The following is a 13251-nucleotide window of genomic DNA, read 5'->3' as shown; positions in this document are numbered from 1 at the left end:
GAATCTGTCTGATAGAAATCCTTCCTCTCCTCTTCCCCCAAAGAAAAGATGTCATGGCTCCCAAATAATCCTTTTTTCCCTCTGTTTTTAATGGCTCCTTTGTCCCTCCCTCTTTCCTATAAAACCTTCTATTTTGTACACCCCTCTGAGCTCCCCTTTAGTTGCCAGGTAGGAACTTTTACCTCTCCCTTAAAGAATTTAAATTTGGAGTCTTGCCAATAATAAGTTATCATCAGAGATAACATTTTGTGACCTATATGGAGGGCAGGGCAAATTTCTAATTACTGAGCATCTTTTCTTCTTATTGTCCTGCAATGTACTTCCTCCCTTCTGTAGCTCCAGGTGCTTCACCTCATCTTTAGCTCAGAATGTCATATAAAGGGTACCTTGCTGTCCCTTTTTGTCTCTGAACCTCTCATGTATGCTTCCATGTAGACTTCACTGGGAGAGAGATATTTGGTAATCAAGTTTTGCCAGTAACTATGGTAGTTATGATTGTTCCCTATAAATCTCAGTCTATTGATAATGATGCAATAGGTTAGGAATGCCTGGGCACTGGCTTAGGTCTTACTACTTTTTCCTGAGACCAATCCCTATGTGACTAGATGGACCCTTCTGGTCCTTATTATAATTGCCACAAGTGGACCCTCAGCTAAATAAGAAAGTAAAACTTGAAAATTATGTATGAAATACAGTAGCATTTTTATAGCACTAGTACCTGACTAAGCTTTTTTTCACAGACATTCATCTCAGATAATCATATTGCCAGATGTATGACACTGCTACTACATAAGCACTCATGATGCCACCACCCACGAAGTTCCCCTTTTATTTTTAACTAGAGGCCTGGTGCACAAAAATTTGTGTACTTAGAGGGGTCCCTTAGCCTGGTCTGTGCCCTCTAGCAGTCTTGGACCCCTCAGGGGATGTCCACCTGCTGGCCTAGGCTTGCTTCCCGGGAGATCAGGCCTAAGCTGGCAGTCAGACATCCCTCTGGCAGCCCAGGAGCCCTCAGGGAATGTCCACTTGCCAGCAGGGAGCAGGCCTAAGTTGTAGTCGGACATCCTTAGTGCTGCTGAGGAGGCGGGAGAGGCTCTCGCCATCACCGCTGTGCTTGCAGCCATCAGACTGGCTTGTGGCTCAGCAGAGCTCCCCCTGTGGAAGCACACTGACCACCAGGGGGCAGCTCCTGCATTGAGCATCAGCCTCCTGGTGGTCAGTGTGTGTCATAGTGACCAGTCATTCTCAGTGGTTCTGCTGTTAGGGTAAATTTGCATATTACCTTTTATTATATAGGATTTGATTTGGAACTTGAAATATATGCAATCTTATTTTTAATTAGAAGCAATTTTAATATAAACAAAGGAAGGAAGTTCACATTAAAAAATGTATATATCTAGGAAGCAAGGTTTATTTGGAATTAAACACAAAACTTTTGTGATTTTTACACAAGATTGACATATTATAAAATTCCCCTTGTAGAAAACCCTGAGTAACCTGGATAACTGACCACAGGGGTGATCCTGCTTTTCCTCCTCCTGCTCTAATTCCAACTCTCGTGTGTGGTATTTGGGCATGCTGGACCTGTGAGTAATAAAACTTACATATTCATAGTTCCATGATGGCTGTTGAAATCATAAGGACCATAAGGATCCATCTAGTCACAACATTTACTCTGGTCTGAGGAACAAGTTGTAGGACCCAGGCCACTGCCCAGGCATTCCTATCCTATTGCATCACAATCAATAGACTGAGACTTATAGGGAACAACCATAAAATCTACAGTATCAGGAAGATCAGTTAAGGTACCGATGTACAAAGAATGAAGGACACATGATGAACAAAGAACAAATTACTTACAATGATATAAGTCATTTGAGAAGAAATTATTGTTAAGACATCAATGTTGCCAATGAATTAAATGACACCTTCCAAACATTTCTGATCTGGGTTGGAAAAAACTTTGTGAAGGTACAAAAAATGACAAAGGGAACAACTGTCTATATAACAGACAAAGCATAAAGCTTAATAAAATGGTTACTTAAATTGTATAGAAGAATTGAAACAAACAAAGGAAATTCAAGGACAGAATACAAGGAATAAGTTTGAAAACTAAAATCTGATGGAAGAATCTCAATTTCTGGTTTTGAGTCTTGGAGGACTTTTTCTACCTCAGGATGGTTGTCCCTTTTCTACCTGCCATCCCAAAGAATCTTTTCAGAGCCCTCTTTATGTCTTTGTTTCTCAGACTGTAGATGAAGGGGTTCAGCATGGGTGTGACCACAGCATACAGCACTGAGGCTGCTGCACTTGAGTGTGAGCTGTGGGTAGCAGCAGAGCTGAGATACACTCCTAGGACTGTACCATAAAATAGGAAGACAGCTGAGAGGTGAGATGCACAGGTAGAAAATGCCTTATACTTCCCCTGAGCTGATGGGATTGCACGTATAGAGGACACTATCTTAGAGTAAGAGTAAAGGATACCAGCAAGGGGACCACAACCCAGAAGCACTGATACAAAATACATCACCATGTTATTAAGAAAGGTGTCAGAACAGGCAAGTTGGATGACCTGTTTGAGTTCACAGAAAAAGTGGGGAATTTTGAAGTCCATACAGAAGGACAATCGCAACACTATTACACTTTGTAACAAGGAATTCAGAGATCCCATGATCCAGGACATCAGAACCAGCAGTCCACAGAGCTGGGGGTTCATGATGACCATATAGTGCAGGGGGTGGCAGATGGCCACATACCTGTCATAGGCCATCACGGCTAAAAGAAAGTCATCCAGTGCTGCAAAGAGTATGAAAAAATACAACTGTGTGATGCAGCCTGCATAGGTGATGACTCTGCTCTGTGTCTGGATGTTCACCAGCATCTTTGGGATGGTGGTGGAGGTGACACAGATGTCTACCAAGGACAGGTTGCAGAGGAAGAAGTACATGGGCGTGTGGAGGTGGGAGTCTGAGCCGACGGCCAGGATGATGAGCAGGTTTCCCAACACAGTGACCAGGTACATGGAGAGGAAAAGCCCAAATATGAGGGGCTGCAGTGCTGGTTCCTCTGAAAATCCCAGGAGAAGAAATTCTGAAATTGGGGTATCATTGTTTTGTCCCATGTGGTGTAGGTGACTAGTAGAAAAGAAAAAGTAGCATGATCATTCTTAAATCATTGAATATTACTAACATAATTGAAATGCTACAATTATACTTTGCAATAAAGTAATCAATATCTATTTTTTTTGAACATATCATCCCCTTTACGACAAAAACCCAACCCAAGACTTCTGATTAGGAATTTCTGTCCTCCTCAGACCTTTTCCCCAAGGTGGCCATGGACTACACAGGTTTTTTTGTTGTTGTTCGTTTTTAAAAAAATCTTTATTATTGAGAGTATTACAGATGTCCTCCTTTTTCAACTCCATTACCCCCTTTACCCAGTTCCTATCCCACTGGAGGCCTTCACCATCTTATTGTCTGTGTCCATAGGTAATGCATATATGCATATAAGTTCTTTGGTTAATCTCTTCCCTACTCTTCCCCCTTCCCTCTGAGATTTGTCAGTCTGTTCCATATTTCTATTCCTCTTGTTCTATTTTACTCATCAGTTTATTTTGTTCATTAGACTCCTTGTTCATTTACCTTGATTTTAGTTTCAATTATTAATAGATATATTTTTATTGCCATTCTCTTCTTCATATTTGCTATCTTTTTCTTCTCCTTTTTTTCCTCCCATCTTCTTCTTCTTCCTGCTCACCCTCCTCCTCATTATTCTTTTCCTTCCTTCTCTTTTTCTTCTTCTTTAGAATACCCTTCAACATTTCCTATAATACTGTTTTGGTGGTGATGAACTCCTTTAACTTTTTCTTGTATGTGAAGCTCTTTATTTGACCTTCAATTCTAAATGGTGGCTTGGCTGGGTAGAGTATTCTTGGTCATAGGTCCTTGATATTCATCACTGAATATTTCTTACCACTCCCTTTTGGCCTGCATGTTTTCTGCTGAAAAATCAGCTGTGAGTCATATGGATGCTCTCTTGTAGGTAACTAACTGTTTTTCTCTTGCTGCTTTTAAGATTTTCCCCTTGTCTTTTTCTCAAATATGTATTTTTATTGATTTCAGAGAGGAAGGGAGAAGGAGATAGAGATAGGAACATTAATGATCAGAGAGGATCATTGATCGGCTGTCTTCTTCACACCCCTTACTGGGGATCAAGCCCTCACCCCAGAAATGTGTCCTTGACCCTTCAGTCCTGGATCCATGCTCTATCCACAGAGCCAAAGTGGTTAGGGCTACAGCTTGATAATTGTTAATAACCTCACCTGATGATGAGGATTATAGTATCCAACAGCCTATGATGGTGGACAGATAATCAATATACTGTATGTAAAGAACTCGGTGTACTTCCTTCTTGTTGGTAAATGAATGGTTACCACTCTGATGGGATGAGGCTGATTATTTTCTTCCTCCTCTCAAATGTCTTCATTGCTTCCTAACATCTCGGTCTCCAATTCCACAGGCATATTTCAGTTCCCTGTCATCTCTCCCATCTAACAGGCAGGCACCCCGTTAGCCAAATATTCACATTGACTCAGAGAGAACTTTAAAGATGATCATCGAACTCTCTGATTTAAATTCCTTCTCTAGTGATACCTCACTGGAGATAGAAGCCAAAATTCTATAGCTTCAAACATGAGTGTCTGTGAACTTTCAGACAGCTCCACCCTCACAGAGCCCTGGCCTCCCTCACACTGGTCTCCTAAACGTTGAACTGAGTCCACTTCACCTGACACCACAGCTTCAGGGCTCAGAGCCTTTATGGGCTTGCTTTAATCTGCTTGCGGTCTCCCCACTGGTCTTTTGGAATTTTTCACCCCTCTCCATCCTCCAAACTCAAACTCCTCTTTTAGAGAGACTGAATCATCTCCTTCATGAACCTTTTCTTTTTCTAAGATTAGCACAGGAATAGGTCACTTTCTCATGCTCTTAATCTAAGTGTTAGGGCACCCATGATGACATTTTTGTTTAATCCCATGTCTTTGTTCCTTGCTAGACTGTGAGTACCTGAGGCATATAGCATGTTATACAAACACCTTCTCTCCCCCTTTAGATTTAGTTTAGTGTGGCTGAATAAACATGTATTCTATGACAGGATTCTATGAAGTTAGGTGTGGAGGACAGGCTTGAGGAGTGCTCTCAATGTTCTGAGATCAGGAGCCCTTTGCAGATTACAGTTGTAAGAATGAAATAGAATGGAATCAAGGAGGCACAAAAGAAAGCATTAGAGTGTGTCATACACAGTGAGGGTCCATACATAATCATTTCATGGTTCCCTTTTTTTTCTCGTGTGTGTGTGTGTGTGTGTGTGTGTGTGTGTGTACGCGCAAAAATGCTGGATCACAATGTAAAGGGCATGTCTTATTTTGAGACACAGTAAAACAGACCTGGAATTCAACACAAGCAATGCAAGACCTGCTTAAAAGGCCATTTACTACTAATGAATGAAAAGTAATAAGAGTGAAGACCTCGGCAGAGAACCAGGTGCAGCGGGAAGAGGGAGCCAGCGTGGATGCTGAAGTTACCTCAGACTCAAGGAACAACACACAGACTGGACCTTCATTGCGCCACTGACCTCATCACAGCGCCCTCCCAGCCTCTGATCTAATTGTGATTCCTGCACCTCTTCCATGTATATTAGGTCACTCTGGTGTTTATATGGCTCAGTAGCATCTTTACTTTGCTATTTTTGGCTTTGAATTTTGATCTCTTTTGTGACACAACTGATGGGTGGGCACTAGTCCTGGTTCTGTTTCTTGTCAACTTATGAATCATCCCCAAACATTTTTTAAAAAAATCCTGCTTATGCCACAACAATTGATCGCCTTTCTTCACATATTTATCCCTGAGAATATGATATCATAGCACACTTATTTCATTATACTGGGCCTTCTTTGTATAATGTGAGGTCAAATGAGCAGGGAGCTCACTGATTTTGTTTATTTATGTAGTTTTATTAATGTGTGTTTTCATATGGAAAAAAAGTTAAGGTATGGAATATTCACAATATAAAAATGGCAGGGAAAATAAACATAGTTAAATATTGTGTATTCAAATAATGGCATTAATAAAATTGAATAAAATTATAAAACTAATTTCAAAAAAAAGCAATGAGCCCCCCCCCCCCCCAAAAAAAAAACCCCAACACATTTTAATTACATCAATATGGCGCTCCAGTTCTATATATATGTGCAGGATGTGGAAAAAAGCACACAAAAATATACTTTTAAAAGGCAGTGAATTAAGCAGTATCTACAGTTATAATTTCTGCCTATGTAAACATAAATAGATTATGCTTAGAAAATAGATAGAAAAAATCATTAATTGAATGTGGAAGAATGTGTTTGCCAAGGTGAAAAATGTAGAACTGTTTATGTTTAAAAGTAATTGGTGAAGACACAATGTGACAGACTGATAGAATTGACCTCACAAAATTAATACATTTTCATCCATTCCCCTAAATCCATCTATACATATATAAACTAATTCTATGCCAAACAGCAATGTTTTTAAGAGAAAACTAATTTAGCACACTAAATGTATTAACTGTATACTCGCCTACCTAGCACACAGATGTGGTCGTCTCTCAGCTCTGAGCTGGCCTGGTTAGGCTCTCAGGTTACTTCATGGAGAAATTCTGGGATGCACTCCTTGAATCTTCCCACAGCTTCTGCTGCACTCTCAGACTCACCTGGATGGGAGTCTCTGAAAGGAAGGGCTCCTTGTAGAAGTCTGAATTGCTCCCTGGATGGTTAATGTTGGAGACTGAAGCTCTGTTCTCAGACAAAAGAGCAGGAAGGAGTCAAGCACTAGTTCCAGAGTCAGACTTAAGACTCCAAAAGAAACAAATACGTTCTTTACCAGCCTAACGTTGCACATGTTGGGAGTCTGCTGCAGAGGAGATATTACTCCTCCTTTTACTGCTCATTAGATGCTGTTGGCATTGTTGCTCCCACCTCTGAGCACCCAGTTTCCCTGTGGACACACTGGTCTGAACAGAATGGAAAAATTTCCTGCCCATTCTTTGTTCCCAAGGGACCAGGTTAGAAGTTAAGTGAATCCTGTTTTTGTTACTCCTTCTCCATGACCCTCTTGAGGTCTCATCTCCCAGCACCTTTCCCAACTCTGAATTACATTTTCTCTAAAGTCCAAGACTGAGGAAGCTGGCTTGACTAGGAACTTGGATTTTCAAAGTACTGACCTGTCGTGGGGCACAACCCATGATACCTCCAGAAAATTGCTATTTCTCTCTTCAACAAGGCAGAGGACTGTGTGACTTTGATGTAAAGCTTGGGCACCGCCCTCCTTGCCTTCATGACACATTTGCCAAATCAATGAGAAATTTCATACTTATATCAAAAGATAAGAGCTGCTACTTAGTCCCACATTATAAGACCTTTGTTAATTACGAGACATAATTATATAATTTCATGCTATCCAATCTGAGTTTAGTACCTTTTAAGCATTGTTTGATTTAAATTTTATAAAGGTTCTCTCCCTGAAGTGATACAATTTTGACCTTCATGCTCCATTGCAGAAGTGGGGCTTGAAGAAGTTTAGTGACCAACCCAAAATTATCATCAGAGTAAGGAATAGGTTTTGATTAGAATCTGTCATGATGCTTTCAGTTCTCAAACTGTGCAGTGGTTCCCAAAGAGGGAATATCTGAAGGTAGAATGGCAAATAAATGCAATACCCAGCACAAATAATTATGTTATATTTAGAAGGTAAAAATTCCTAGTCTAGATGAGACCTTCTCCAACTTCACAGTGCATATTATTGACTAAAAAATATTATTGCCTAGGTGTTTCATCACCAAGGGGATTTATTCAGGAAAAAAGAAAGTATTGTAACCTCCCCATGCCTCTGTCTTTAAAAATCAATAAAAACATTTAAAAACAAGTCTGAGGTCCTTAGCTTGGAGAGGAGATCTGCGAAGGCTCCGTGGAGGAGAAGAATGAGTAAGAGCATCAAGGCAGAGAAAGATGAGGAAAATGCATGGAGATTTGAAACCAGCAGACTGGCATGGCTCGACCACCAGTGATGACCGAGTGGCGGGGAGGTGGTGACCCAGGAGAGGCATGTGGGCCTGGCCAATGGGGAACCTGAAATGGCCACTTCCACCACTTCCACTGCCTGAGAACACACCAACTGGCATTCAGCGCTGACCCTCCAAGCACTGCTGTGACTTTCCATCCTTATATTAAACAAATATGACTTACCTCCAAAAAAAAACATAGACCACCATGCATGTAGATATGACAAGCCACATGCACACTCTAGCCTGTGTGCCAAGATGGAGGGGTACTTATAGAGGGGGAAGGAAGAAGGAAGGGGCAGTTAGGACCATGGGGTTTTATAAACATAGAGTTCCTCTTGTAGGGCTCTCACAACTACATACAGTGTGAGACATTCCATTAGTGCTATCCCCTCCCATAGACCCTCATGACTGGTTATGTTTGCTTAGATTGCTGTTAGTCTTTATCAATATGAATCACCCAAGATTCTAGTTCAAGTTCAAATACTGATTCAGGAGATGCTGGTGGCCCCAGGGTATCTGCATTTCTCATAAGTCCCAGGAAAGTGTTGATTTTGCAGTCCTGGTCTGAGGACCACTCTTTGAGTAGCAAGTTTTGGTCCTGTTGTGGAGTAAGGGGTAGGTAGTTGTAGGCCATCTTCACCAAAAATTGTGTTTGCTTAAGATTTTGAATGAAAGATGTGCAGTCATGCACTGCTTAGCAAACAGGGACAGATTCAGAGAAATGCATCCACAGGCGATTTTGTCATTGAGTGTGAATCAGAAAGTGCACATATGCAAACCTAGATGGTATAGCCTTCTGCTTCCCTAAGCTATATGGTATCCAGGGGTGGGCAAACTTTTTGACTCGAGGGCCACAGTGGGTTCTTAAACTGGACCGGAGGGCCAGAACAAAAGCATGGATGGAGTGTTTGTGTGAACTAATATAAATTCAAAGTAAACATCATTGCATAAAAGGGTACGGTCTTTTTTTTTTTTTTAATTTTATTCATTTCAAACGGGCCGGATCCGGCCCGCGGGCCGTAGTTTGCCCACAGCTGGATAGCTTGTTGTTCTGTAGGGGCAGAGAAATAATTTAACCTATACCTTTCTGGGTTCTTGGCTTACACATTCTACATAATAAAAGGGTAATGCAAATAGACCGATATCTGTGGTGCACACTGACCACCAGGGGCCGGACACGCAAAACAGGAGCTGCCCCCTGGTGGTCAGTGAGCTCCCACACGGGGAGTGCTGCTCAGCCAGCAGTCGGGCTCATGGCTGGCTAGCATAGCAGCGGTTGAAGGAGCCTCTCCCGCTTCCATGGCAGAGCTAAGGATGTCCACTGCGAGACATCCCCCTCACACACCCCCAGCCAGGGCTTCCGGACTGCAAGAGGGCGCAGGCTGGCCCGAGAGACCACCCGCCCCCTCCCACTCCCGAGTGCATGAATCTTGTGCACTGGGCCTCCAGTCTTTGTAATAAAAGACAGATTGACAGGAGAAAAACAAAGGTTTAATAACATGTATGCCTCCTATATATGTGGGAGAGAACTAGAAAAACTAAGTAACTCCTGAAAATACCACCTTAACCACCATCATTAACTGAAGACAGAAAAAGGTGTTGAGGGAAGGGAGTCAGATATGGGGGGAGGTTACCAGGGAAAACATAGTAAACAACGTAAGGTTGCTATGCAAGTTCAAGTAATTATCTTTTGCGTTGATATGAGTTTCTAGAAATAAGATCACTGCCTCCCCATTCCTAGTACAGGCTCAGACAGCACACTCCTTTGTGGGGTGTGAGCTCAGACAGGATGGCAGGGGGGCAGGAGTGTGGGGCTTGTGCAGTCCTTTAGGCTGATGCAGATTGGAGGGGAGTGTTTGCCCCAGGAAAGATGGCACTGGTCTCGATGTAGCTTCTTCTGCAAATATTTGGTTGTAAGACTTCTGTTCAGCTGTTTTCAGTTGGTTACTTAGGTTGATTTTTGTATAATTTAGTTGTGATTCCAGTTCAGGGCTGGGAGGAAGAGAGAGCAACTTCCACCAGCTCTGCCACCATCTTCTTCAGCAATTCTACTTTAAATCTTCGTGTCTAAATTTTTACTTTCTTTTAGTTTCATGTGAGTTTAATAATTTGTTCTTTTAACTTCTATTCTCTCCAATGTTTTCAAATTTTCTTTAAACTTTCAAGGTGAAAATACTAATGAGTCTGTGTTGGACATATATGTCTATGTGTTTATTAGAAAGAAAATCATATAAGGTGTACACAGATGTATGCATACATAGACTCCATACCTGTGAAAGAGTTCTTAGACTCACCAAATATTTTATTTATTAATGAAATTGACTGAATTAGGTTTATCACCTCACATCACCACCAGAAATAAGGAAGCAGAGGATCTGGTTGATTTCATGTACTCTTAATTTCTGTATGGCTCCTTTAATTCAGAAAAGTTTGCATTTTAAATACATTCAGTTTATTTCATTCATTCACTCCAATAAGTTATTTAAAATAAAAACAATTAGAACCAATAAATGAATTCAGCAACATTGTGGGATACAAAATGAATTTACAGAAATCTGTGGTGTCTCATAACAAACTTTTGGAGAGAGAAATTAAGAAAATAATCCCATTTACAACTGCATTAAAAAGAATAAAATACTAGGAGTAAACATAACTTAGGAAGTGAAAGACCTGTACATTGAAAACTATAACATATTGCTTGATGTTATTGAAGAAGACACAAAAAAAGGCCCTAGCCAATTTGGCTCAAGGGCTAGAGCGTTGGCTGCAGAGGGAAGGGGCCTGAGTCCAATTCTGGTCAAGGGCACATGCCTGGGTTGTGGGCTTGATCCCCTGTAGGGGATGTGCAGGAGGAAGCCAATTGATGATTCTCTCTCATCATTCATTAATGTTTCTATCTCCCTCCCTCTCTTGTCCTCTCTGAAATCAATAAAGAAATATGAAAACAGCCCTAGTTCATTTGGTTTAGTGGATAGAGAATTGGCCTGTGGACTAAAGGGTCCCACGTTCGATTCCAGCAAGGCCACATGCCTGAGTTGTGGGCTTGATCCCTAGTAGAGGGTGTGCAGGAGGCAGCCAATTGATGATTCTCTCTCATCATTGATGTTTCTATCTCCCTTTCCCTCTCCCTTCCTCTCTGAAATCAATAAAAATATGTTTAAAAAATATGAATAAAGACATAAGAATGGAAAGGTATACTCTTCTCACTAATTGGAAAAATTAATATTGTTACACCATACCACAGGCTCAAAATGGCATCACTCATTCTAAAAGTCTAGGATGCCAAACCCAGATTTAATACTGGACCTAATGGAAGTTTCTACATCTCCCAGAAATACAATTTTAATCAACCAGGTTGGAATCTTTTGGTCAAGCACCAGTAAGGTAATCTGTCACATGGGCCCTCTCCATCCCTGTAGAAAGAAGAAGGAATCTGCATGAGAAAACCCTCCTGTTCTCATCTCCCAAAGTAAAGATGTCAAGCCCCCCGCCAAATCCTTTCCTTTCTGTTATTAATAGCCCCCTTACACTACTCTTTTTTTCTTCTTCTGTAAAACCTTCTACTTTTGTACAACCCTTCAGAAATTTCGCTTAGTTGTTAGATGGGATGCTGTCTGCCTCCTGAATCACTTAATAAAGCCAATTAGATCTTCACATTTACTAGATTGAATTAAAAAAATACCCAAAGCAATGTATAGATTCAATGCGATCTCTAGTCAGTCCTTGTTGTTGTGACCTCTAACCACTGCAGGGGGTTTCCTGTCATAAACTGTTTTCTCTTTGATCATGCCAGGAAGTGGGGGCTTTGGTTTCTTTCTCTCCTGCCTCATATCCATATAGAAGCCACTGGGGCATATATACTTGATAATCAAGGTTCCCAGGTATTATTGTAGGTATTCTGGACACTGTTTGAATAAGATGATAAAACTGCTGGGGTCCAACCCCAGCAGGTCCAGGGGTCCCCAAAGATGTGGATGGAGTCGGCGAAAAAGAATGACATGGAGACAGCGTTCAGTTGATCAGCAGCCTAGCCAAGATCTCCAGCCAAGTTCTGTCGCCAGGTTCTGTCCAGGTTCTCCAGCCAGTTTCCGGTTTTTGTTGTCTTGTTACATCTGTATTTATACCAGCTGATTTTAATCCTGTCAATTTCTATTGCAAAGGTTAGGGCGTTTCTTATCTCCATTCCAGGGAGTAAAGATTAGGTAGCTTAAGTGTGATTGTTTGTAGTTAAAGTGATTAACTACTCGCCTGGCACTTAGTTAAGGGGTTTTATCCCCTCCCTAACTTCAGGGAAAAATCCCTACCTGGGGAAACAACCTTTCTCGGAGAGGTGACCTTGGTTAAAACACAAAGCGTTAAGGAGAGCAAACAGATTAAGAACAGTATGCTATATACGCCAGGTACCTTGAAATATATGCTATGCAGATGTTTCTTTCCTGCAGCGACTGTGTCAAGCAGCAAGGATGGACTGGCTTCCGGCATAAAACGAGGAGATTAGTTATAAATCCTAGTAGCAAGATACTAGTGTAAATACATGACATTAAAATTTGATGTGTGTGGCATGTGTTTCAAAGACATCTATCTCAAAGAATCCTATTGCCAGCTTCATGACAAGGCTACTAGAGAAGTGCTCAGGTCTCCCCTCCCAACTCAACCTATTCTCTCTCTCTCTCTCTCTCTCTCTCTCTCTCTCTCTCTCTCTCTCTCTTGTTTTCCTCCCTCCCCCATTCTGAGACCTTCTGATGTGGCCCTTAGGATGCTGTGTATCCTCCAGGACCAGTGGGTAATAAACCTTGTGATTTCACAGATGCCTCATGATTGTTGCAATTTTAATAAGGACCACAAGAGCCCATCTAGCCACAACATTGACTGTGGTCTGAGGAACCAGTAGCAGGGCCCAAGGCCAGTGCACAGGCATTTTCAGCCTATAGCATTACCATCAATAGGCCGAGACTTATAAGGAACAATGATAAAGTTAACATTATCAGGAAGGGCAGTTAAAGTACTGATGTATAAAGAATGAGAAACATAAAAGCTAAAATTGAGATGTCAGATTTTCCTTGAATAAAATTATATAAATAGTGTGAGTAACCAAGCAAAGTTTTTCCCAGCGTGTAATAAAAGTTATGCTATTCTATCTATAAAATGGGA

The 13251-nt window shown here is 41.3% G+C and overlaps 1 protein-coding gene across 1 annotated transcript; it reads right to left on the bottom strand.

Moving 5' to 3' along the window:
- Positions 1 to 2167: 2167 nt before the first annotated feature.
- LOC308519449 (olfactory receptor 7A10-like) lies at positions 2168 to 3121 on the bottom strand (the record flags this gene model as incomplete). The annotated part of the gene is made up of 1 exon (XM_081091434.1): positions 2168 to 3121. The coding sequence occupies one exon, from the start codon at positions 3119 to 3121 to the stop codon at positions 2168 to 2170; it is 954 nt and encodes a 317-aa protein (XP_080947560.1).
- Positions 3122 to 13251: the final 10130 nt, after the last annotated feature.

This window comes from Myotis nattereri (assembly GCF_964212035.1).
Source record: "Myotis nattereri genome assembly, chromosome: 5".
NCBI lineage: Eukaryota > Metazoa > Chordata > Mammalia > Chiroptera > Vespertilionidae > Myotis > Myotis nattereri.
Note: the sequence above shows the minus strand (reverse complement) of the source record. Positions and strands in the feature narration are given on the sequence as shown.